The sequence below is a fragment of the Pelodiscus sinensis genome, chromosome 3 (genome assembly GCF_052426305.1).
Source record: "Pelodiscus sinensis isolate ZL-2025 chromosome 3, ASM5242630v1, whole genome shotgun sequence".
Classification (NCBI taxonomy): Eukaryota; Metazoa; Chordata; order Testudines; family Trionychidae; genus Pelodiscus; species Pelodiscus sinensis.
Genome location: NC_143054.1, coordinates 131,950,645 through 131,975,081, shown reverse-complemented (window position 1 = coordinate 131,975,081; position 24,437 = coordinate 131,950,645). Strand labels below are relative to the sequence as shown.

The window sequence follows — 24,437 nt, the reverse complement described above, 5'->3', positions numbered from 1 at the left end:
ATCATATGTAGCAAAATGATTACAGGCAGTCCCCGGGTTACGTACAAGATAGGGACTGTAGGTTTGTTCTTAAGTTGAATCTGTATGTAAGTCGGAACTGGCGTCCAGATTCAGACACTGCTGAAACTGACCGCCAGTTCTGACTTACATACAGAATCAACTTAAGAACCCCAGGCGTCCCCAAGTCAGCTGCTGCTGAAATTGATCAGCAGCTGATTCCAGGAAGCCCGGGGCAGAGCAACTCTGCCTCCGGCTTCCTGTAGTCAGCGCTGGTCAGTTTCAGCAGAAGCTGACTTGGGGACACCTGGGGCAGAGCAGCTGGGGTGCTGCTGGGTTGCTTCAGTAGCGCCGCTCCTCGGTGCTACTGGACCAACCCAGCAGGACCCCATCTGCTCTGCCCAAGGCGTCCTGATTCAGGCGCTGCTGAAACTGACCAGCAGCGGCTGAATCAGGACCTGGGGCAGAGCAGCTGGGGTGCTGCCGGGTTGGTCCAGTAGTGCCCAGAGCGGCGCTGCAGGACCAATCGGCAGCGCCCCAGCTGCTCTGCACCAGGGTCCAAAACAAAATCCTGGTCTGCTGGGGGGGGGGGGCGCACTAGCTGCTGCGCCCCCCCCCCCCAGCAGACCAGGGACATGGGGAGCAGAGCCGCAGTGGCAGCGGGGTGCCGCGCCTCTGAGGCTTTGCTCTGGCAGAGTCTCAGAGGCGCGGGACCCTGCCGCAGCTGCAGCTTCAGTCCCAGTGCCTGTGGTCTGCTGGGGACGGTCCCCAGCAGACCACAGGCACCGGGACTGAAGCGGCAGCAGCGGCGGTTCCCCGCGCCTCTGAGGCTTGCTCTGGCAAAGCCTCAGAAGCGCGGGAACCCGCCCGGTGCCCCTGGTCTGCTGGAGACGGTATCCAGCAGACCAGGGGCACCGGAGCAGCTTACGAACGGGGCTTTCTTGCCCCGGAGCTCGCAGGTAGCAATCCGCCACCTCGACCTCCGGGGCGAGAAAGCCCCATTTGTAAGTGCGGATCCGACATAAGTCAGATCCGCGTAAGTCGGGGACTGCCTGTAATCCTATTTGTGGAATTTATATTCTAGATAAGTGCTCAATTTGTCTAATTCTATTTTGAATTATCAAAATATTTAGAAATTAGACAATAAATTTTGTAGACTATAAGCCTTATAGTATAGTATAAGGAACTGAAGGATTTTTTATAAATATAAATAAAATCCTTCAGTTCCTTAAAGTCTACAAAAAATATATATATATATAAAAGCATCAAATATCTGCTATTTAGGATTTAGGGTGATCCATTTCAGAGCAAAACCCAAGTCTATATGCAATCATATTGCATTTATAAAACACCTTCCTTTCTGCTACAACTCTTTTATTGTGGCACATAGGCAGAAGACTTTGGCAACATTAATTGCGTGTTTATTCTGCCACTCACTCTTTCCCCTCTAGTTTGGGGGGGGGGGAATAAAAAGGTGAGTGGTCTATAACTGTCTACAGAAATGAAGGGGACATCACATCTGCCTGTGTTCCCACCCACATCAATTCTGCTTTCGTGGTTTGTTCCCTTTGGCCACCTCAATCAGTTCTGACCCCATCTGTTCTCTTAACCCAAGTCTCAGTCTACTCCTTCTACAGCTCCCGGGACTTCACCAGAGGATTACTGAGCTGCAGTGCAGTTCCTTCTTGCCCATCCCAGAGCAGGGCTGTAAAGTGGAGGCAGAGAAGCTATCCAATTGTTCACAGGAGAGGAGGGGTGTGAGCAGAGCAACTATGAGCTGCTGCATTATTTTTTACTCCCTCTCCCTGCTCCCCTAAGAATGGTGCCTGGTCCTGAGGGGTACAAGTAAAGAGCTCTGCCTCCATCCCACAGCAGCTCCAATTGGCTGCTCTGTCCAGGACATAGGGAAACAGGGAAAGCTGTTGATCAGAAGGGATGAGATGAAATACATGTCTAGTTCAAGTTGTAGACATTTTATTTACCAGATCTGTGACCCTTCTTGACCAAGTACACTTTATGTCCTAGTGAGCTGTGTTACTGAGGATATGTCTAGACTACATGGCTCCGTCGACGGAGCCATGTAGATGAGTTTACTAGACATAGGAAAATGAAGCGGCGATTTAAATAATATATTATTAGAAAATATATTGCAGGGACTAAACCCTGAATGTGCAGTGAAATGGATTGGATGCCCTAAAAAGGCTTTGCAGGTTTCCTAAATGATTTTAGTTGAGGAGCATCCTGATTCATTGAGAGTTCTTAAGCATCTACAAGCTATTATTCTTGATTTTAAATTGCCATTGTTGTCATTTCATAATTTTATCTGTTAGCCTATGGGCTTAAGTCAGACATAGCTGATTACACTCTATATGCCATATAGGTAGAAATATATTTAATTATTCAAACATATATTTGTAAAACTCAACTCCTAGAATGCTGGGAATCTAGGAGTAAGGAAATCAGAGAGTAAAAATGACCAAAATTGACCTGATCTTTCAGTGATATGGCATGTTTTAAAGAGTCTAAAAATGGACCACCTACATGGAAAGAAATCCATTTTTATATCTTCGGTTGGACACTCATTCTAAGATTGCTAAATTATTAGGCTCTATTATCCAATCTTCAATTTTACAAATGGTAGGATTTTTTCAGTTTGAACTATAGATATTTTCTGATCATCAGTACCTAGTTAGCCAGTTTCTTTATTTCTGAACAGAAAAGTCAAACAGAGGTTTAGAGTCACATTCCTAAATCTAGAGGATACCACATTTTCCAAAGTTAATATAACAATCTGCCAAGTTTGTTTATTGTTTCCAACAATTCCTAATGCTCTAATTGCCGAAAACCAGTACTTTACTTTTCTCCTTTTAACAACACAACACAAGCACATCTCCATTAAACGAGAATGTTTTGTTAGAGTTATATGTTTCTTAGTGCTTTTTGTTGTACTTCATTTTAACAACAAGTGGGTCAAGTGCTAGGATAACTAAAATAAGGACTAATGAGCAAATTTTCCAACAGAGACCACATTTTTGGACCTTTTACGGCTAAATGCTTCTTGAAACAACAGATTCAACTGTAGGCACAAATTAAATACATTCTATAATTGGAATAAATTCTCTAATGATTTAGTGGAATTGAGAACAGTAATTGCCTTTCAGAATATGTGGGGAAAATATGTCTTTTATTAAAGCAAGCATGGCTTGAAGAAAGAATAAAGATTAGCTGAGACTAATACTTCACCACTGCTCCACTCTATAGTTTTATTGCAACCCGTTCAACTAATGTCTTCTATAATTCAAATCTTAATTATGGAAAATGAAGAATACTTAAAACAGATACATGCTAGTGATTCTTTCGGCATACAATATTTTAGAGTAAAATCATCACTTGTAACTAGGTCAAAAGTACAAATAATTCTGATTATTAATTACATGAATGTCATGCAGTATTTCTGGCTATGATACTCTAATCATTTACCACTATTCTTCATAAATAACCTTCTTTGCTTGAACCAAATTGATATCCAAAAAAGAGGAAAGAGACCTGAAACATTGTCCATTCCCCATTCCAAACCAGTTTTGGGTTCCAATCACTTCAGCAAAGATCTTTTTCTCTTTCTATGTCTTCACATTGCCATTGCCTCACAATCCACTAAAAGATTCATGCTCTCCACATAGCATCATTTAGTCACTCATTGTTTAGACAGGTCTGCAATGTCTAGTCTTGGAGTTTTCACTCAAGTGAGTTGAAATCTTGGGGAAGCCAGGATTCAATGTTCCTCATTTTCACCCTTTCCCAGGGTGACCAGCACCTTATAAGAACAGTGGGGTCCTGATTACCTGCTCACCAACTGGGCTTAAGGGAAGGCATCTAGAATTCATAAATGGAGAGACAGCAGATGGTGGGGGAGGGGTGAATGACCAGAAAAAAAAGGGAGAAGGGCTACCACTGTTGAACAAAGCTCAAGAAACCAGGCTGCTAGAGGAGTAGCCTGAGATTTCATGCAGTATTCAGGCCAACACTGTTTGAATTACATTTCAGTATCTTAGGTGTTCTTTGTATTAAAAATGCAAATATTTATGTATTGGAGGGGGGGACTGCATATAACATTTCCAGTTGGAAGACATGACCAATGTAATCTCTGGGAAGTGTTATGTGCTTCAAAGGATTATTTAAAGCAATGCACTACCCAAGAATGGTCTTTAGGAATAACTGTTGAGTGGGTTTCCCAGAAAATCTCTAGGGAGAGGTATATGCAAATATAACCCTTTGGTTTTGCAAGCACTCAGCCTTTGAAGCTTTGCTCAGAGGGGATCTTTGTCTGCTGATAACTTGTTACATGAAGAGATCAGAGGCCCAAACTGTAAAAGGAGTGACTCTCAGATTCATTGCTCTGCTTTTTCTGAGCAAAGGAACTTATGAATATGTAACCACCAAAAAATTCCCTGGTGATTTTTGAAGAACTATTCAGCTTCCAGAGCCACTGCAATTAGGGGTGTTCTCTGGTGAGCTTATTAGCATGCATGTATGTTGTTTCACTGCTCAGGCCATCTGACTTGCCAAGGAAATCACAGCATCAGCAGGGAACTGTGTAGCCTGGAAAAGGGTGTGTCTACTCAAGAGAGGTGACAGCCAAGGAGTCAAGAACTTAGAGTGGATACCCTCACTAGACCAGGGTAACATAGGTCCAGAACATTTGATAGAAGTGGCCTGAGAATCTATCAAACTCAGCTCCAAGAAAGGGGCCTTTGCAATACCCTGAGCTCCTTGGGAAGAGATTGAATCCACCAATAATAGCATGTAGAGGGAAAATTTGAAGCCATATAGACATAATGAAGGAGGGACTTTTTAGAAAGAGACTTTATTTGAGAAGCTTGGAGACTGGGATGATAGAGACTGCACTTTGGGTCTATATTATGGTAATAAGCCAGTCTCTAAGAAGGAGTTATTTACATAAGCCTCTCTGAGGGTATGTCTACACTACCCCGCTAGTTCGAACTAGCGAGGTAATGTAGGCATACCGCAATTGCAAATGAAGCCCGGGATTTGAATTTCCTGGGCTTCATTTGCATAAGCGCTGCTACAGGACAGCCCTGCCTTTTTACACTGCCCAAGATAACTCACTTCATGCAATCACTAGAATGTATTACAGAATGCATCACCAATGCTGAGTCATTAAATGTAGATTCCAGTTTTACTTCGACTGATCAACTGCCATCCACACTAAATTTCTTGAACTTCTAGTGTTATCATGTCTCCTGTAGATCCATCGCACTGGACTAAGTGTGCCAACTTTGAAAATCAGTGGAAAAATTACTATTGGTTTCAGTGGTAGCAGAGTTAAGCCATTGCGGAATGCTTTGAAAATCTCACCCATTGTACCATGCAGTTGAGCCTTGCTGGATTGAAAGTATAACCAAAACTTCTCCTTTGGCCCTAATATGATAAATTAAACTTATGGCCCACTGATTTTCCACGCAATAATTGAAACAATGGTGACATCTTCACAAATGTGAATGCCAAGTGCCAGGGTAAAATGGGAAGAGGAGGAAGCAGATAAGGTATACATTAAAATGTAATAATGGGAGTTTAGCAGAATAGAGACAAAAGAAGAACAAAAAGTGTCCTGCTTCCCACTTATCAAAATTCCTCATGCATTTAAGAGTATAAACAATTTATTCATATATTTCTAGAAAAATCATAGAATAGTCTTAAAATAAATTATGAAATTTTCCAAGCTAGGAGGTAGGGTCAGTGATTTAGTTTCTGATATTTAATCTCTCAGATACTCACATTCCCATTTCCCCACATCTCCTCCTTCATGTTTCAGGCTATGTATTTGTTTTAAAGTGAAATAGTATTCACTATTTTTCATGGAACAGATGCAGTTTTCTGTTAGAATGAGCACAAAGGTAAAGATTTTCAGAGGTAACTAGTGTGATTTTGGGTGTCTCGGTTTTTGGTATCCAACTTGATACACACCTTCTGTTTTTCAAAATGTGCTGGGCACCTAGTATAATCAGGTCGAATTTACATGTCCCAAGTGAAGCATCCAAAATTGCTATTCACTATTGAAAACTAAGCCTAAGAGGTACTGTGTTGTGAAGCTGGCCTTTGTTAAAGTTAGCCCAGGGGGACAATTTATATCTTCATGTTCATTCACCCAGACATAAAACTATCAAAAGCACCCTGAATTTCTCCAATATGAGCATAAAGTTCCAGTTAATTGATTTTGTTTTAAACCAATGTTGTTTTAAACTTATACTCTAAAAGGACAAAGTGAGAGCTTTTTTTTAAAAAAAAGACAATATGATGATGAACCATTCACACTGCAGTTTTGCTCATGCGGTCCAATATGAATTCAGTAGAATCACTGACAAAGGAACCAGCAAGAAAGCAACACTTGCTAAACAGTTAATATTATGCAAGAATTGGGTGCAATTCATCTGAAGAAAAGCCAGACAGATAAAGATGAAGCAGTTCTCAGGCCAGCATTGATCATCTAGTGCCACCTCCTATGCCTCACAGGCCAGTAACAAAGGAACCGTTTTCCATCAGCCAGTCAGTAGCCAAGAGTCTCTTCATGTAAATATTCAATATGGGTTATTCATGAATATTTTGAAATAACAAATGAATACAAAAATTAGCAAGAAAATACATTTCTGAAGATTTGCACTACCTATCTAGTCTATAGAAACATCTGTTTCCAAATCACATTATCAAAGAAATCTAACATGCATACTAGATGTTACATCTCCAGCCAAGGTCTTACCTGTACCCGCTGGACATCCTCTATGTACTGTGTCTTAGTTTCCAAGACTGGAGCTTCAAGTTCTGAATTAAAAAGGAAATACAGATTCAGAAAGTTTCATTCAAAATGAACATAACACAAAACCATCACATTGGGTCAGGCCAAAAATCCATCTAGCCCAGTGTCCTGTCTTCTGACAGTTGCCAATGTCAGGTGCCTCAGAGGGAATAAACACAAACAGGTAATTATCAAGTGATCTAGTCCTTGTTGCCCATGCCCAGCAATCCTAACTAATAGCCATTGATGAACTTATACAACTCCATGAACTTATCTAGTTCCTTTGTGAATACTGATATCATCTTGCAATTCACTGGCAAAGAATTCCACCAGCTGACTGTGAACTGTGTGAAGAAATACTTCCTTTTGTTTGCTACCTATTAATTTAAGTTGGTGACCCCTAGTTCTTGTGTTATGAGAAGGAGTAAACAACACTTCCTGATTTACTTTCGCCATACCGGCATCTACCATATCCCCCCTTAGTCATCTCTTTTCCAAGATGAAAAGTACTGATCTTATTAATTTCTCCTCACATGGCAGCTATTCCGCACACTAAATATTTTTGCCCTTTTCTGAAACTTTGCCAATTCCAATGTGTATCTTTTTGAGATAGAGTGACCATATCTGCATACTGCATTCAAGATGTGTATGTAAAAAGAATGTATTTAGAGGCAATATGACGTTCTATCAAAGGGTACAGCTAGGCTACATTTTTTTTAAAAGGAGATATGCAAATTCGGTGCTAATTTGCATATTTCCTTCCGATCACTTTTCCAAAAGCGGATTTTTTGAAAGTGAAAGTAGACTGGATGCGGGCTTTTTTTAAAAAAAAAAACAAACAAAAAAAACCCTTTTTTTGAAGAACTGCGTAAACCTTTTTTTAGGAAGAGCAGTTTTATTCACGTACAGACTACTTTCACTTTTGAAAAACCCGCTTTCAAAAAAGCAACCGGAAGACGATATGCAAATTAGTGCAGAACTTCCATATTTCCTTTACAAAAAATGTAGTCTAGATGTACCCTTCTTGTCTAACCCTTTCCTAGTGATCCCAACCTTTTATTCACTTTTTTATTGGCACTGGACACTGAGTGCACATGGTGCTTACGTTTTCAGAATTGAAATTAAAGGTACCTTTATGAATGCAATAGCTTTTATATATAATGATAACCTTTCTCTCTTCAGATGTATTGCATTCATGAAGACAAATAATTATTTAAAGGTTATTATCTGAAATATTTTATCTCCAATATATGAATAAACTTCCCTGTCACCATCAAGGATTTATTTTTCTCTTTGTCAGAAATAATTATTGAGAGCACAGATAACCCTCCCATGGCATACACCCAGGAAAGATATTCTGAAAGCCCCACAGTTGGTTTTCCCATACTATCCCCATTAAGAGGTTGGCCTAGCCACCAGTGGAAAAGGTAGCGGCTCGCCTCAAATTCAGCAGATTTCTATGTGATCACAAAAGAACAAGGAAATCCCTGACACACAGATAATTTGTGTGTCTTTTGGTGATTGCTCTATGCACTCCATCCCAAAACACTCCCTCCTCCCCCTCATACACACAAATATTCAGGATTCCTTCAGATAGCAGTGTCTTAGAATCTCCCTTTTAAAGGTGCCTTTGGGACAGCATGGAAAAATTGAAGTTAATAAGGCCTGGTACCGCATTAGATTTTTGCCCCCTTTACCATGGGGCCTGTGACAGTGGAGAGAACTATAATGGAACACTCACTCCATCCCTGCCCCCAACTCTCCTCTTCTTCCTTAGCGGCTGTCTAGTACAGGGCAGGGAATGGTGTTGTGAAAGTGGCTGATCTGAGTGCACAGAACCCAAGGGACATCCACATTAAGGGTTCTCTCCTAAAATCCTGGCTTTGGGGGATGGATTGAATTGACTTCCCTTTGGACAATGAATCTGTCCACCCATGTCAGAATTAGTTCACCATCCAACACCACTGTAGGGAATTTGCTATAAAAAAAAAGTTTGAGACACATAATGCCATGTGCTACCTGCTAAACTAACAAGTGAAAGGAGTAATCAGTTTTCAATATCACAGTTGCTGTACTAAGAACCAGGAGAAACTCAATGGGAACAATAAGGAGCACTGCTCTGCAAATCTATCCCTTTAAAGCAAAGAATCATTTTGTGCCAGTGAAAAATAGGTTAAATAGAACCACTGCTCAACAAGAGTTATCTCTGTGGCAATGAAAAAGAAAATATCAGTACAATTAAGAACATTTCTGTTTATTTTCCCTGGCAAATGAATATTAAAATATTATTCTAACAGGAACTGGATTCTCTTTCTTATTTTAAAAGACTGGGTAACCATTGCTCTACCCAGAATTTGCTTTTCAAGAGCTGCCTTTTATTAAAAACAATTAAGTCAAAGTTAAAATAGTAACTGTTGGTCAAGGCAAAAAAAAAAAGTTAAATGGAAATCTTGATTCTTGTAATGATGTGTGTTTCAGAAACACATACAGTACATTCCAGTTTTGTTTATACAGCACAGTATTTGATTGCATGACAGATAAAAGAAATTACAGATTGTGCTGGCAATGATGGATACATGTAACAATCAGTGCACATACTATACTTGAAAGCAATTTGATAAAACTTTTCAGATAATAATGGAGATTTTCTATTTTTGTTTAATTGCTGATGAAAGATGGTCTTGTGGTTAAAACACATTTTCCACTTTCCAGACTCGGTGTCTGACCTTAAGCAATCTCTCTGTACCTCAATTTTCAATCAGGATAGGCTACTATCTGCTTACTTGGCAGAGGCATGGTCAGCGTTCATGCATGTACATCTGTAAAATATAGTGAGTGATATGGAGATACTGATAGTCAAAGTATAACAAACCATCTAGTCAGTCAGAACTCCCGGAATTATTGCTTTGCTCTATGCATAAAGAATAGAGGAAACACAAAATTTTGACATCTCTCAGGAGCAGCACTGTATAGTCAGCCCATCTATGGAGTATGCCCCTCAGAATATTCTCAGATATTCTCTCCCCATACACTGTCACAACAATTCAAAAGTCATAGTACCAACAGGGTCATGATTCAATGCTATGAGTACTTAGAATCTGAAGCTTACTTCCCTCCATTGGCCATGATGTTCTGCACAATAGCACATTCATGAAACTTTTATAGGTGGAGCAAAGCATGGCTACTCTGAGTAACCATTGGAATGCCTCTCACTTGGACAAGTTGACTGTGTAACATCACTCCAATTAGTGGCTGGATTGCTTAAATACATCTGCACATATCTGGGACAGGAGGAAGCAAGGGCTATATTATGTTCAACTGACTTTTAGTGAGCTCCACTCCTTGGAAGAGTACTTAGAGGAACTTTAGGATGCTAACTGTGACCTGACCACATCTGGAATGAGTAGGAAAAAAAAAACAAGCAGAAAAGCATTGCTTCTTTTTAGTAGAAATTGTTCAGGCCAGAGGGTAGATTGCCAGTATCTTTTGAACAAGCTGCTGTCTGGCCTTCACTTAAAAATCTCTCTTGACAATCTCTTCATATAACATAGATCTCTATACTCCATTTTTATTTGCTTTTATTTTTTAATTTTGAGTTTTTGTTTTGTTGTGCAAGTGTAAGTGGTCTAAGTACCACTACACGTACATCACCCACACACCTAGTGTGGTTCACACAAGCACATTTAGGTGGGGATGGCAAAGGAACTCTAGCAGAATCTGCGGATTGAAATAATCAGCATGGAATCTGACCTTCGCCCGCAGAGGCTTATGCTTCTGGCTGATCTTCTAGTGATGGGCAAAAGAAGCATGGTTACCTGTCATTTTTTTAGAGCAACGTGCAGCCTTTGATAACAGTGACCATGGTGTTTTGTTGACCTAGCCACAGACTTGGCAGAGTAAGTGCTATTCTTTGATCTTAAAAGAGATCCCAAAAGCTGGCACCTGGGAACTACTCGCCTATTGCAAAGGCTCTCTTGCTTTCTCATAACTTTTCAGAATGTGCACTTGTCATTCCTCCTGAGGCTGCTAAGGGAGATAATGAGACAGAATGTGCTAAAGATCCAATGTTATGATCATGAAACACAGCTCCAAGTTGGAGTCTGTGTCATCAGTTAGATCTGAGCATTTTCCCAGTGCGGGTTAAGTACAGATCCAGATTACATGAAGATGATGCTACTAATTGGTTGGGTGTAGAGAAGCACCTTGGATTCAGCCTGCCCTATTATTAACCATATTTGATCATGTTTCTGCAATGAGGTTCGTAAACTAGGGAAATTCATAAATTTCTGCTTGGCCTAGAGTTGGTTTGGTGACCAGAAATCCCCTTTTTCCATCTGCTCTTGACAATTTTTGTGACCATTTTCCTAGGATGCAGCTGTTACCACCATCCTGCATTTTATTATAAACTCAGTTTAAAAAATAAATTTTAAACATTAGAAAGGTAATGATATTTTCTTTGGGGTTTCCCAACACAAAGGGAGTAAACATATATTTGCTGACTTTCCTATGCATTTCTTCCTTAAATTGATCTAGTGTATTGTATATAATTTGCATTGCATCAGACACTGCTCCTTCAAATTTCTTAAAATCACAGACTTATAATGTAATGCTAAAATCCCAGCTGAGGAGTTAATTATATGTTGTTTTATGTTTTTCTTTGTTTTCCATATTCCTAAACACTCACTTAGTACTAGCACAAACCAATGGCCCCCACAAAATTACAGCCCATGTAGGAAGAGTAAGAGTTTTTAACCACAAAACAATTTTTTCAAAGTTATCAATTGCACCTGGATCCTGGTTTGTCCGTAACCCATATCTATGAATATGAGTAACCTAATATCTATGAAAAGGGCTAAATTGTAATTAAACTCCTGCTGCTGGACTGTGCCAACTGACTCAGACTCACACGAAGGGGCAGTTTAATTGTGCTGTAGATGTTCAGACTCAGGTTGGATCCCAGGCTCTAAGACTCACCCCTTAGCCTGAGCCCCACTAGCCTCAGCCAGCTCGCACAAACCAGTATGGGTTTTAATTATGGTGTAAACATGACCTACAGGGCTAAGCTGCACTTTATTAGGTTTGCTAGCGTCAGGACATTCTCAATAGTGTTTTGCACCAGTTGTCTAACTTCCAAAGCAGGATGTAGGCCTGTTGTCTTAGGCTACATCTATATTTGAGGTTTACGAGATCTTTCAAAAAAGTCTGTCGTTTTCGAAAGAACCACGTGTAGACTGCGGTTTTACTTTCAAAATGGTACTTTCAAAAGAGCACCATGACGTGATTATGCAAATGAAGCGTGGGATATTTAAATCCTCACTTCATTTGCACTTTAGAAGTGCCTCATTTACATCCCTCTGTCAACAGAGGGATGTAATCTAGACATAGCCTTAGATTTTAAAATAAGTGTTTAATAATGCGTTCCATCTCTGGCTTCAGAAGTCACATGCAATTCTTGTATATGCAGTTTTGGCAGAAATCTCAGGTAGCTTCAGTTTCATGCCTTCATTATTCCGTTAACATTACTCACCTTCACTGTCATCTACAAGTTGGCATATACAAAATATTCCATTTTATGTGTAGCAAATTACTTCCACTGGACATGAATGGCAATAAGAAAACTCCCTCAATTTTTTTCTGTTTGGCAAACTAATTAAAGCCATTAAGACAGAAATGCTTAAACCTTTTTTAAAAGGCACTGATGGCTTGTCTATACTGGCAAGTTAGTGTGCTTCAACTTTCTCACTCAGGAGTGTGAACAAACAGCACTTCCCCTGGTCTCCCTGAGCACAGCAAGATAACAGCGCTGTAAAACTACTGCCCTCAGGGAGTTTTACATAGAATGCTGGGAGAGCTCTATCCTGGCACAGGGTGCTATGACCACACTGATCCACTAACGTGCTGCCATGGCAGCGTTTAAAACCCAGAAATGTAGACATAGCCTGACAGTTTGAGTTTGAGTAAACTTTTTATGGCGTAACAATATCAGAAGCAAATGAATTAAATGAATCTCTTTTGAGGCAAATGTCATGATCATGAGGGTTAGCCAGCAGATTGGGGATTGAGGGATTACCTACACCTACACCTAAACCAGGTGGAGTTGGCCAATAGGAATGCAGGTAGCAATTTCAAACTTGGACAAAGGAATTTGTGGTTTCTCCCTCCTTGGTCTCTAGACAGTTTCTCTCCAGCTACTGAGGGAATCAGACAGAATGTCTCCCTCTAAGAATAGACTCTTCACTTTTCTGTAAGTAGGGTAAAGTTTAGATAAATCTGTTAGGTTTTATTGTTTTATGGTTTGGGAAATGGGAATCTGATGTCTGTGCATTTAAAATGGGGTTCTCTCTCTTTTGCAACTAAGTTTGAGCCCATGGTGGAATTCCCCATGAGTATATTACTTTGTGACTCTATCATCTAGTTATTACGCTTACCACAGGAATATTGTGGTGATGATAAAAGTATTTTCTCTTTTCTTTTTCTTAACCTGGTATTGGTTAATTTTTGTGTCCTGGTTTGTACTTTAGGGGTGAGATTTCCCAAATGATCTCTCCCCTGATTTTCTTATCATTACTTGGGTGGTGGTAGCGGATTTTTTATCCACAAAATCTAGGTTAAGATTTTGGGGGGAAGTTTTTTACCAAAGCCTGGAAATAAAGTTTTGGGGTACTTTTGCGGGCCCCCATTTCTGCATTTATCATGCCAGAGTGGGGAAGGAGCCTTGACATCAAATTAACAGAATTTTTAAAAAGGAAGAGGAAAATTCTAGATGGAAGCAAGCCTTAGGCAGTTGCCTAGTTCACCTGTCACTACAGCAGTCCCAGGCACCACTATCTTCTAGTGTTCTGCACTGGAGCACACAAAACTTGAGGCCACACAGATGCCTGGTACCACAGCTACTTCATTCAGGGATATGATGAGATGCGATTCTTCAATAACAAATCACTATTGGCAAAAGCCCCTGGTTTAGATTCAGTTATACCAGTTAAATTGCATTTTTTCTGGTGTAATTTAGCATACCCAGGGAAGAGCAGGGCTGGAATATGTTATACCAGCAAAAAGTGCTGTTTTGCCATTATAAGCTGCATCTCCACTAGAAGTGCTTTGCCAGTAGAGCATACAGTGATTCCTGTGCCAGCAAAAACACTCCTAGGCTGTGTCTACGTTGGCAAGATTTTGCACAAAAGCGGCCCCTTTTACGCAAAAACTTGCCGCCTGTCTACACTGGCCGCGGGTTATTGCGCAAGAACACTGACGTTCTAATGTGTGAAATTAGTGCTTCTTGCGCAAGAACTATGGCGCTCCCGCTCAGGAATAAGCCCTCTTGCACAAGTGTTCTTGCGTAAGAGGCCAGTGTAGACAGGCAACATGAATTTCTTGTGCAAGAAAGCCCGATGGCTAAAACTTCTGCGTTAAAAGTATTTGCTCAAAATCTTGCCAATGTAGATGTAGCCCTAGTGTAGACACAGACCATTTGTGGAAGGCTTAGAGTGAGCAAGTTTGAAATCAACCCCACCCAGAGCCTAGCAGCAGTGCTAGAAAATCTGTTGAAATAATAACCACTTCCTTATTTGCTGAGGAAAGACAGAAGGAATGGTGGGGAAAAGGAGAGTTGTGAATAGTCAGTGGCTTCCCCTAACGGCCATAGGGATGACTGCAGCCTCAAAATGTACAGAGCCTAATCCAAAACTAAGCCTCCCTGAAACTCCAGTATTTTCCTGTCATAAAGACTCCTAACCAAAAGCAGACCCAAAATTCTTTTCAGTGGCAATCTAGTTTTTTCTAGCCTACAAAGCAATAGATTGTTTTAGTCATGTAATGGTATCTGTTCAAACAAATGCTTTTAGACAATGAGAAAGAATAATGAATTCACTCAGACAAGATAATAAAAAGGAAGCAGACTGGTGAAATAACTCAACTTCTGAAACGCATCAAATTAAAACAAGTCCCCCACATTTGTTTCTTATATCCATTTTTTGTTCCCTTTGCCAACACTGGGGTTGTGCTGAGCACATATGAGAAGTAACATATGCCATATGGCATGCTAATAACCCTAAAAATAGCAATGATTGGTGTCAAAGAGAGTCTGTATCAAGGAAAAAGGAAGATTGCTCCACATCATTTGCTATGTGGGGGTGTAAACTGCAGAAGAACAAAAGGACAAAACATGGCAAAGCATATTACTGTTTGCTGTATATATACACAGCATAGTGAGTGCACTAATTGGTGCTCAGCAAAACAATACATGTGTTCATAAATTATTTCAGTCAGATTGATGCAAGTTAATGAAACGTCTACCTTTATGTCAAGATCTTTATAAAACAGGTACAGAAATTAGGCTCCAAAGCTCCTATTTAGCTGTCAAAATAAGGGCTCTGATTTTCAACAATGCTGAGTACACAACAGCTCCCTCTGAATCACTGTGAAATGTTAGATTCTGGTTGTGTCTCCAAGCCATCCATACCTGTTTCCATATATTTGAGTCTTGGTTCTTCATCAGGGGGCTTGGGTGGTGGCCACACCGATGGAATTCTCCTTGGAAACCTCCCTTCCATGTAATCCAGTGAACGTGTGGGTTGGCTAACTGCAGCCCAAGTATAAAGCTGGTCTTGCTGTGGTTATTAAAGAGAAAATTGAGATGTTCATTGCGTGAAAAAGACAACCAAAACAATTTCAGAAGCATCAAAGCTATCATTCTCAACATAAATAGTTCATCATTCAGTCCTACATCAATATAGGCAACTTGTTTTTACACTCTTCACCTTGTGATGAAGCATTAGCCTACAATTTTTTAAGGGTGAATTTAGGAACTGTGAAAAGAGCTGACAGCCATGGCAAATATAAACTTCTGTTTATCTAAAGAACAAGTAACATCATGGGCTGCAGTAGCCGGAGCTGGGATTTCCACTTTTCAGCACACATGAGAATTTGCTGTTCCCTATTTCCACAGATGTAACCCACACATGATCACCCCACTGTATGCAGTCAGCCTCAAGAGTACGGAGAGAAGGAAGTATCTTTACCAGACCCCCTATAGTTAATTGTTTTACAGACAAGCACCCCAAGCATAGTGAGGGAGGTGTTTGGTAGCACCCGTGATGGGAAAGAGCAAAAAGACAGGACTGACGGGTTTCCACAAGATTTTCAGTCCCCAAAGTCTTCCTGGGTATGCAGTGGCTGTGCAAATTGTCATATTGGGGCTGGGAAGACATATTCCCCCATACTACCAGATTGTCCAAGTCTGGCTGGGGTTTTTGCATTTCTCATAGCAAAACCTAGCGTTGGGGACTGAGCAACTGGAGGTCTGAAATTCTCCTCCTCCCAGGTCACAACTGGACTTACCTGAGGTCACAACTGGACTTACCTGAGAGTCACAATTTGGACTTACCTGAGAGTCTTTTAGTTGTTACAAGTTTTGGTAGGGGCCTGAGGCAAGAGCTCATTGATTTACACTCAAGACCCAAAAATTTAACACAGCATCCCAAGGGTATCTTCTTATGAAATTGGGATACAGTGTTTAACCCTCTGGAAACAAATGTTAACCAGGGGCTACGGCAGAAGCCTAGGGGGACTTCCCTACCAATGAGCTTGATGGCAATGCTGGCTGGGGGTCATGGCCCCTTCTCACTTCAACTCCCAAAAGTGGGAGGCATGATAGCAGGTAAGTGGAGGCAACTAGCGAAACAGCCTACCCTCCTGCCAGTGAGATGATCCGTCTCCCAGCAGTAGTATCCCATAAGAATTGGCAAAGAATCAATGAGGTATAAGTCAAAGCAATGAACTGTCTCCCGATGGGACCCTGGATGTCAATTTGACCAACAAAAGTTGTGGCCTGGTTAAAAATCCATACCAGATGTCCTAGCCTTCTTCCACACAGCAAACATGCCAAGACATGTTTCTGTCATGGGGAGGAAAATTGGAGAATCTATAATTCTCCTTGGCTTACTTCAGCAGAAGTGGCAACCTTGCCACCTATTCCTTTCAACCCGGTGATCCGTTTCCAAGGCTATCTTCACAGGAGGAGGAAGAGGAAATTTACTTTGGTTTTTAGAAGGAAAACAGATATTTTTCTTTAAAGGGAGACTCAGCATAGATAGCACTTTTCTGTCCCTCAGTGGGTTTGAGAGGATAATGATTAATGAGTCTGTCGAGTGCTCAGAGAAGCAGGGGAGGAACTCAGTATCTAAAATGATCATCAGAAGTGTGTCTTGGCTGAACATGTGCCTAAAACAGCATACCCACCAAAGTATACCCACCATAGCATACCCACCAAAGTAACAACTGTCTCCAAAATCTTTACCACACTGAATATTAATGGTCTGACTGTGTCACTGTTCTGTCCAAATAACTGATCTGTAGCTTAAAATTGGAAACCTCCACTTTGACAGGACACGGATGCAACCCCATCACTGGAAACCAGTGGTTCTCAGCGAGGGATAAGAGCACTCCTGGTGTGAAATGCAAAGGTCTTTCAGTGGGTACATTAACTCATCTAAATATATGCCTAGTTTTACAACAGACTACATAAAAAGCACTAATGAGACAATGACTTGTTTGTTCAACTCTATATTCTGTACACTGAAATGGAAGTACAATAGTTATATTCCAATTGATTTATAATACAGTAAAAATGAAAAAAAGCAAGCAAGTATTCTGGAATAGTGTGCTGTGGCACTTCTGTTATGTTTAGGTCTGATTTTATAAGCAAGACGGTTTTAAGTGAGGTGAATCCTGAGGGTACGCAAGACAAATCAGAGTCCTGAAAGAGGTACAGTAGCCTTACGCCATTTGGGAATTTTTTTTTAACCAGACCTAATTTATTACAGTAGTTGACAGAACTCATGTCTGTGTGTGTGTGAGTGTGTACACTGCACTAAATTATAATAGTTTGTTCCACGAAGCTGCTCTGCTAAATCTAGCTAAATTTCTAGAGTAATAGACATGCAGCATAATAATTAAGGATTTCTTTACACTTTATTATAAACACCAGTTAAAAAAATTGATGCAGAAAAAAGTAATCAAACTCCTACATATTGTAGTGGTTCATATGGCACCCATATGCCTAAATAAAACCCAATATGCTGACAAAAGCATAAAGATGGGTTCTTATTACACTGACAGTATCGGAAAATGAGTATCTTGGCATAGAGAGCAAGGGTGCTCCTGACCAGTCAGGGTGAAGGAAAGAAGAAAAACATATTTGTTCCCCCTACAATGGGGAAAGAAAACAAACACATACTATGCCCTCTAAATAAAGGCAAAAGCATCCGAGCCCAAAGTCATATCAGACTCACTAGCCATCTATGAGCTACAGGCTCTCTCTTTTTCTGAATCCTGCTTTTTGTGTTTCAGGATCTCATTTGCTAACTTACTCCACCTGTGGATCCAGCAGGGCTTGACTAATCTGACTCTTAGAACCCCGGCAACTACTAATATGATCTTATGCACAGGAGTGCACATTTGATTTTTGGTCCTCTCCTAGTTTTCTGAGTGGAAACAAATGCTGCAGTGATTAGGGAAAAGAGAGACTGTACCACCATACGCCTTTCATTCACCACACATTCTGTCACACCACACAAAACAAGGAAAACCAGAAGGGGAATCAGAACCACATCCCAAAGGGGGAAGATAATCCCTCAAAGAAAAAAGCCATCATGTTTCAAAGAGGAACTAAACAACTGGCGATTAGCCAGGCCAAACACTGTCCCTTTTAGGCAGAGCAAGAATTTGAGTTTAAGCAAAGTGAGGGCTGAGGCTTCTTCTTCCTTTTCCTTCTGAAAAGTTTTTCCCAGCTTTATAAACCAACGATAATTGGCTGAACTGAGAAGGTGGGTGGACAATGCTTAAGACTGCCCACCCTCTGCTGAGCTGCAAATAGATTTTACCTTTCCTATGGTGAATTTCGTTCTACAAAATTAATAACAAAAATCAGAAAGGTGATCCTTTTGATTTCTATTATTACAAATAGCATCCGTGTGAGTATATGTTAATCTGTGAACTTTCACAGGGTATCTTCTCTGAATAGTTATATTAAAAGATCATTCCTGCTCAACCTTGTCTAGTCTGTGCTAGATGTTTTTAAAAATAGACAGCTGATAAGCTTACCATGACGAAGCTTTGAATATATGCAGACTCTCTGCTTCATCCTGCTCAGAATCATCTACATGCACAAACCTCCCGGCAGGAGGAGAAGGAGACCATAATCCACTTTTTAAAAGAAAGTTAGCCTTCACTTACTCCCTAATTTCATTTCAATGGAACACACTGGAAGATAACCACTGTCGCAGCCTATGCTCCATTTAATGGGAGGAATAGGATCCCTGAGCCAGCATATCCTTCCATATCATTTTTGACAGCTTCTTTAGAATGGCAGGGGCAAGCCAAACTCTCTGCAGAATCTGAAGATGTATTTTCAGTGTCCAATCAATAGATATTTTGAGTGTCTATTACTATTAATAGATGCTGCTGTTCAGAATTTTCCAAGTACTTTCAGATTTGTAGTTTAAAATCTCTCTAGTATTACAATGTACTGTAGTTGATTTCTGCTTCCTCCCCCACCCTTAGCAGTCCTTCATCTCCATTATAACTGATTATGTTAAATCTATAAATTCTCAACTGCCTAAATAAAGATATGACCTACAAGCAGACCTTATACTGGTGACTTTTACCTCTCTTTAGTGACGCAGATAGGGATACATCTTATGAATTAATAAGTAGCTTTTGAAAGTACTATAGCAGGGAAATACATTAATCTTCACAGTGATTAATCACAAATAACCACAGATTGCATTTTCTGTGGACAATCCTATACACAGATATACAAAGGGTCAACAACGGGGAGCTAATGCCTTTATGGTTAAAAGGCGTACTAGCTGTGGATGTGTAACAAATTATTTTCAATCAAAGTCTAAATCAGCAGTGTGAACTTACCAAAACAGACTAAGAAAATCGACAAATAAGAACAGCTACTAAGACAACCGGATGCATAGGGATATCACTCAAGGAAAAACAAAATATTCAGGGCTGCATTGTTTGTGTTGGAATGAAAAGGGAGTTTCTACTATTCTTCAAACTCCACCACCACCTCCAAAATGGAAGCACAGTGACAGCAATTTTGACCAAGTCTACACCAGTGAGAGTTGGGATGAACTCCACCGAAGCCATCAAATTCCTCAGAGGACTTCTGTAAGCTTTAAGTAAAACTGGAAGCAGGCCCAATTCCTTCAAGCATTTATAGATTCCAAGGTCAGAAGGGATCATTGTGGTCATTTAATCTGACATGTATAACTTAGGATATGGAACTTCCCCAAAATTCACACGGTGAGCCCAGGACTACCTCTGCAGTAGATTCTTAAAGAACATTGTGCAAAAACTAAGATTGTGTACAAGGTTCCCTACCCAGAGAACAAGCAAAGGAGTTGAACGTGGGTGCAAAAGCTCCCTTTGAAGTGAAGGTTATGGTCTCCTTGCATATAGACTGTTACAGGGGCAGGTGAGGTTTAAGAGCCAGCACACATTAGAGTGTTCTAATCAGCTGGAGAGCCATCTTTATTTTTTAAAAGGTGTTTAATATGAAGAAATCAATATCACAAAAATAAATCAGAAAATAAACCTCTCCATAAAAACAAGTTACCAATAAAACTATAAATACCTTTTTTTTTAATCCCTGGGCCAAAACTGCATCAGCAATTAAACACAGCTGTCTGATCTATGCCAATCTTCAGTCCTAGTGGTGGACTTAGATCTTTTACTAGGATTAGGAACAGCAGATCAGTATTGATACCTCACTTATGGCTCAGATGGAATTTTAGTTCTCTGAGTTAATCTCTTCTGCTCCTGAAACTAACTTTTTATATTGTTCTAAATAAAAGGGAGTCAGCTTTTGAAAAGCCTGAGCATGCCAGCAGGAGAAGGTGGAGAGCACTAAGAAATGTATACAGATGTTTTTGCACTGTAGTAACTCAAAAATGTCTTCACTCTCAGTCACAGATCTGGTCGGGTTCCCCCTGCAGGCCAACTACAAGACTGCCCACGAAAGCTTATGATACCATCTACATCAGCAGTTCCCAACCTTTTCCAGTTGGGGACCCATTTTGACAATTCAGGAAGACTTGGTGACCCAAGGCAATTCAAACATGGGGGAAGAAGGGGTCAGAGCCACCTGGGGAGACAATTGGTGTCCCTTTTGAAATGTAATGGCGACCCATATTTGGATATCAACCCATAGGTTGGGAAACCCTGATCTACATGTTTTGTTAATCTTGAAGGTGCTACAGGCTGTTGTTTTTAAATTTTTACCAGACTGCTGTAAAGGGAATCTCAGACTATGTTCTCAGCCTGTGTTAAACTTCCTCCAGTCTCAGAAAGCTTCAGCATTGTTTCCTGTTTCCTCCCTTGCACTCTCTAACACACTTCCTAGACATCAACTGTCAATGTGTTTTCCCTTCACAGAAATGGAGTCCTTCAGCCCACCTGGCTCAGGTCCAGCAGCACTGACTCCCAAGATCATCCAAGTAGCCACAATAGACCCTCTACCAGAACTTCACGCAAAAGGGGTGAATCTTCTGGTTTCCCTCAAACTGCATATAAACATATTACTGTTCTCTCCATAAATCACACAAAAATTACATAGATACCGCTCCATACAAAAATAATAAATCTTCATGCTTTTCCCTTTCGTTTCATCTCATGATTCTCTTGGGAGGACCATCTGTGTACAAAACACCACCATCCAGCCCTCATTCAGCTGGATCCTGGAGCAGGTTCCTTTATCTTAAGCTGGTGAAAAAGTGTTTTTGCTCACTAAGGGTACGTCTACGCAGCAGGGCTAAAGTTGAATTAAGCAACACAACTTCAGCTACGCAAATAGTTTAATTCAGCTTTTGGCGTGGTCTACACAGAAGAAAGTCGAAGGAAGAACACTATTCCTATGACTTCCCTTACTCCTCATGAAACGAGGGTTACCATGAGTCTGAGAAAAAAGTCCGCCAGCTCGACATTATTTCAAAATAAAGGCTTGTAGTGCAGACACACAGTATGTTTTTTCGGAATAACATCAGTTATTCTGAAATAATGCTGCTGTGTAGTCAGAGCCTAATAGACTAGCTTCTTCCCTTTTATAACCTTCCAGACTTCTCTATCAGGTGACTCTACGATCAACCTCAACAGATGACCTGAGTCTACAAGGTAACTCCATTGCCAGGCAACATCTTCCTTAATAAACTTGTTGTCCTGCTTGGGAACTCATCTTTTATTTAAGGTAACAGTTAGGCAGTGTCTGCCGATGGGGAGGAAGGGGCAAAGGGGGAAACTGCTCTAAAATTATCAGTCCCCAAAGGGCTCAGGGTACTGGCTGCCACAACCCCGAGCCCTTTAGAATTGCCAGGGAGCACCATACTGCAGAATCCTGCACCGTGTGCTCCGGCTGGCTCTCAGGGCCAATGGGAGGAGAGAGGGGAAATCAAGGGGGTGGTTATGCTGTTCAAGCAACACTGTGTAGGCAGCGTGCTCCAGCCCCACCACTTCCAACTGAGGCCCCGTCACTTCTGGGCACCTAGAGCTGTCCCCTCCTCCCCACATTGCCAAGAGGCCCAGCAATCCAGTCTACTCCCCTGGAGTTATTACATTTCAGTGGTTAAGCATGTAGGGCAATAACCCTCTGTTCTTATCCCTCTGCCACCTACCTTTGAAATTCCACAAGGTGGCAGACAGTAGAGATAGAATCATAGAACACTAGGACTGGAAGGGACCTCGAGAGGTCATCAAGTCCAGTCCCCTGCCCTCATGGCAGGACCCAGAACTGTCTAGGCCATCCCTGATAGACATTTCTCTAACCTATTCTTAAATAACTCCAGAAATGGAGATTCCACAACCTCCCTGGGAAATTTATTCCAGTGTTTAACCACCCTGACAGTTAGGAACTTTTTCCTAATGTCCAACCTAAACCTCCCTTACTGGTAGATGGCAAAGTGCCACACAAAGTCCAAATGGTCCTTGCAGCTTGGTGAAGACAAAGCTCATAATCTCACTCACTTCTCCAAATCATCACATCCACCTGGGTGATTAGGTGACTTGCCTTACAACCTCAGCTTTATCACGTAGGAAAGACTAGAAAACCTTAAGGAAGGTTTATTACTCCAACTTTATTATTATTTACTAGTGACAGAGTGTTACACATTTTTACATTCTATGTCTTAGCATGTGAGCAGCAGACAGTTCATGGAGACAGACATGCCAGGTCCCTGGGCAAGGTGGATGGGGAGCTCTGAGCTCCTGGAAGGGGCAGCCCTTAGTACTGCCTGGACCATGCCCCCAGCCCACGCTATCCAAGGTGAACAGCTTGTGGCTTTGCAGCACAGGGCTCCAGTGGCAATTTAAAGAGCCCTGGGCTCTAGCCGCCACCATTGCCCTGAGTCCCTTTTGAAACACCAGGCCCCAGATCAGTTGCCCCTTTTGCTCACCCGTGTCGGTGTATCTGTATATTCCATAAACAAAACAAGTTATATGGAGAAAAAATCCAGAGACAGTGTCACTGATTTCTTCTCCAACAGGAGACGGACGTGTAAATCCCCAATATCTGCTACCACTCAGCAGTCAAACTTTTTAAAATAAGACTCCAGTCCAGTTGTGACTATGCCAATAACACCAAAGAAATGATGCAGTTTTATATTATTGTGACTAACCACATATATTGGTTTGTGAGCCCTGATAGGTGGTGCTAGAAATACATACAAAACTTTAAAAAGACAAATCTCTCTAAAAGCTCACCAAAAAAGACAGAAAATAAAGTTTTCAACTAGAAATGTAGGAGAAAGATTTGATAGCTAATCAAGGTAGTTGCTAACTGTTAACCATCCAATCTTTCTGCTACATTACTAGCTGAAAACTTAATTTTTATTTTGGTGCGCTTTTAGAAAGATTGTCTTTTTTAAAAGATTTTTTAAATTTTTTTTCCGTCTTTTTTATCTTAAATGTAGTGTGCCTCCATGATCACATACACACACACAAACACTGAAGGCAATGGTCATCACACACATATCCACGATGATCTCTCACCCCCCCCCACCCACAGTGATCACATACACACACTGCAGGCCACGATAGATATATATATCACACACACACACACACACACACACACACACACACACACACACACACAAGCTTACTGATGGACGTATGCATGAGGCTTAAGGTTGGAGCTGGCAGGAGCAGCCTGCCTTGTTGTCAGCCTCCTAGGGGGGTCCGCAACCTGAAGGCTGCCAGAATGGAGGCAGGCGGGCCCGCTTGTACGAGGTGGTGGGGGCAGGCTCCCAGGGGAGCCGGGAGCCAGAGCCGGCAGGGGCAGCCTGCCTTATCGATGGCTGGAACCCAGGGCTGCCAGCACAAAGGGTGGCGTGGGTGATGGCAGCCTGCTGGGGAGGCTGCGAGCCAGGAGTCATGCGGCGCACAACCAGGTGGGATGGGAGCTACGTGGCATGGCACGGAGGCAGACTGGCTGTCTGTAGGACATGGCGGGGGTGGCCTGCTGGGGGAGGGGTGGGACCTGGAGCTTGTGAGGGGTGGCCTGCCTTGTTGGGGAAGCCAGGCTGCAGAGCATGCATGCGTACACCTGCAGGAACTGGCGTGGGCGGCC

General features: G+C 41.4%; 1 protein-coding gene across 3 annotated transcripts in view; it reads right to left on the bottom strand.

The window, feature by feature from the left end:
• FMN2 (formin 2) overlaps nt 1-24,437 on the bottom strand; it is a 242,297-nt gene that overhangs the window by 177,515 nt on the left and 40,345 nt on the right. For all 3 annotated transcript variants that reach the window (XM_075924820.2, XM_075924819.2, XM_075924822.2), the window contains exons 4-5: nt 15,267-15,414; nt 6,773-6,834 (exon numbers count right to left, since the gene is read on the bottom strand). In XM_075924820.2, coding sequence (XP_075780935.2) covers nt 6,773-6,834; nt 15,267-15,414 — 210 coding nt within the window. The remainder of the gene's footprint in view (nt 1-6,772; nt 6,835-15,266; nt 15,415-24,437) is intronic.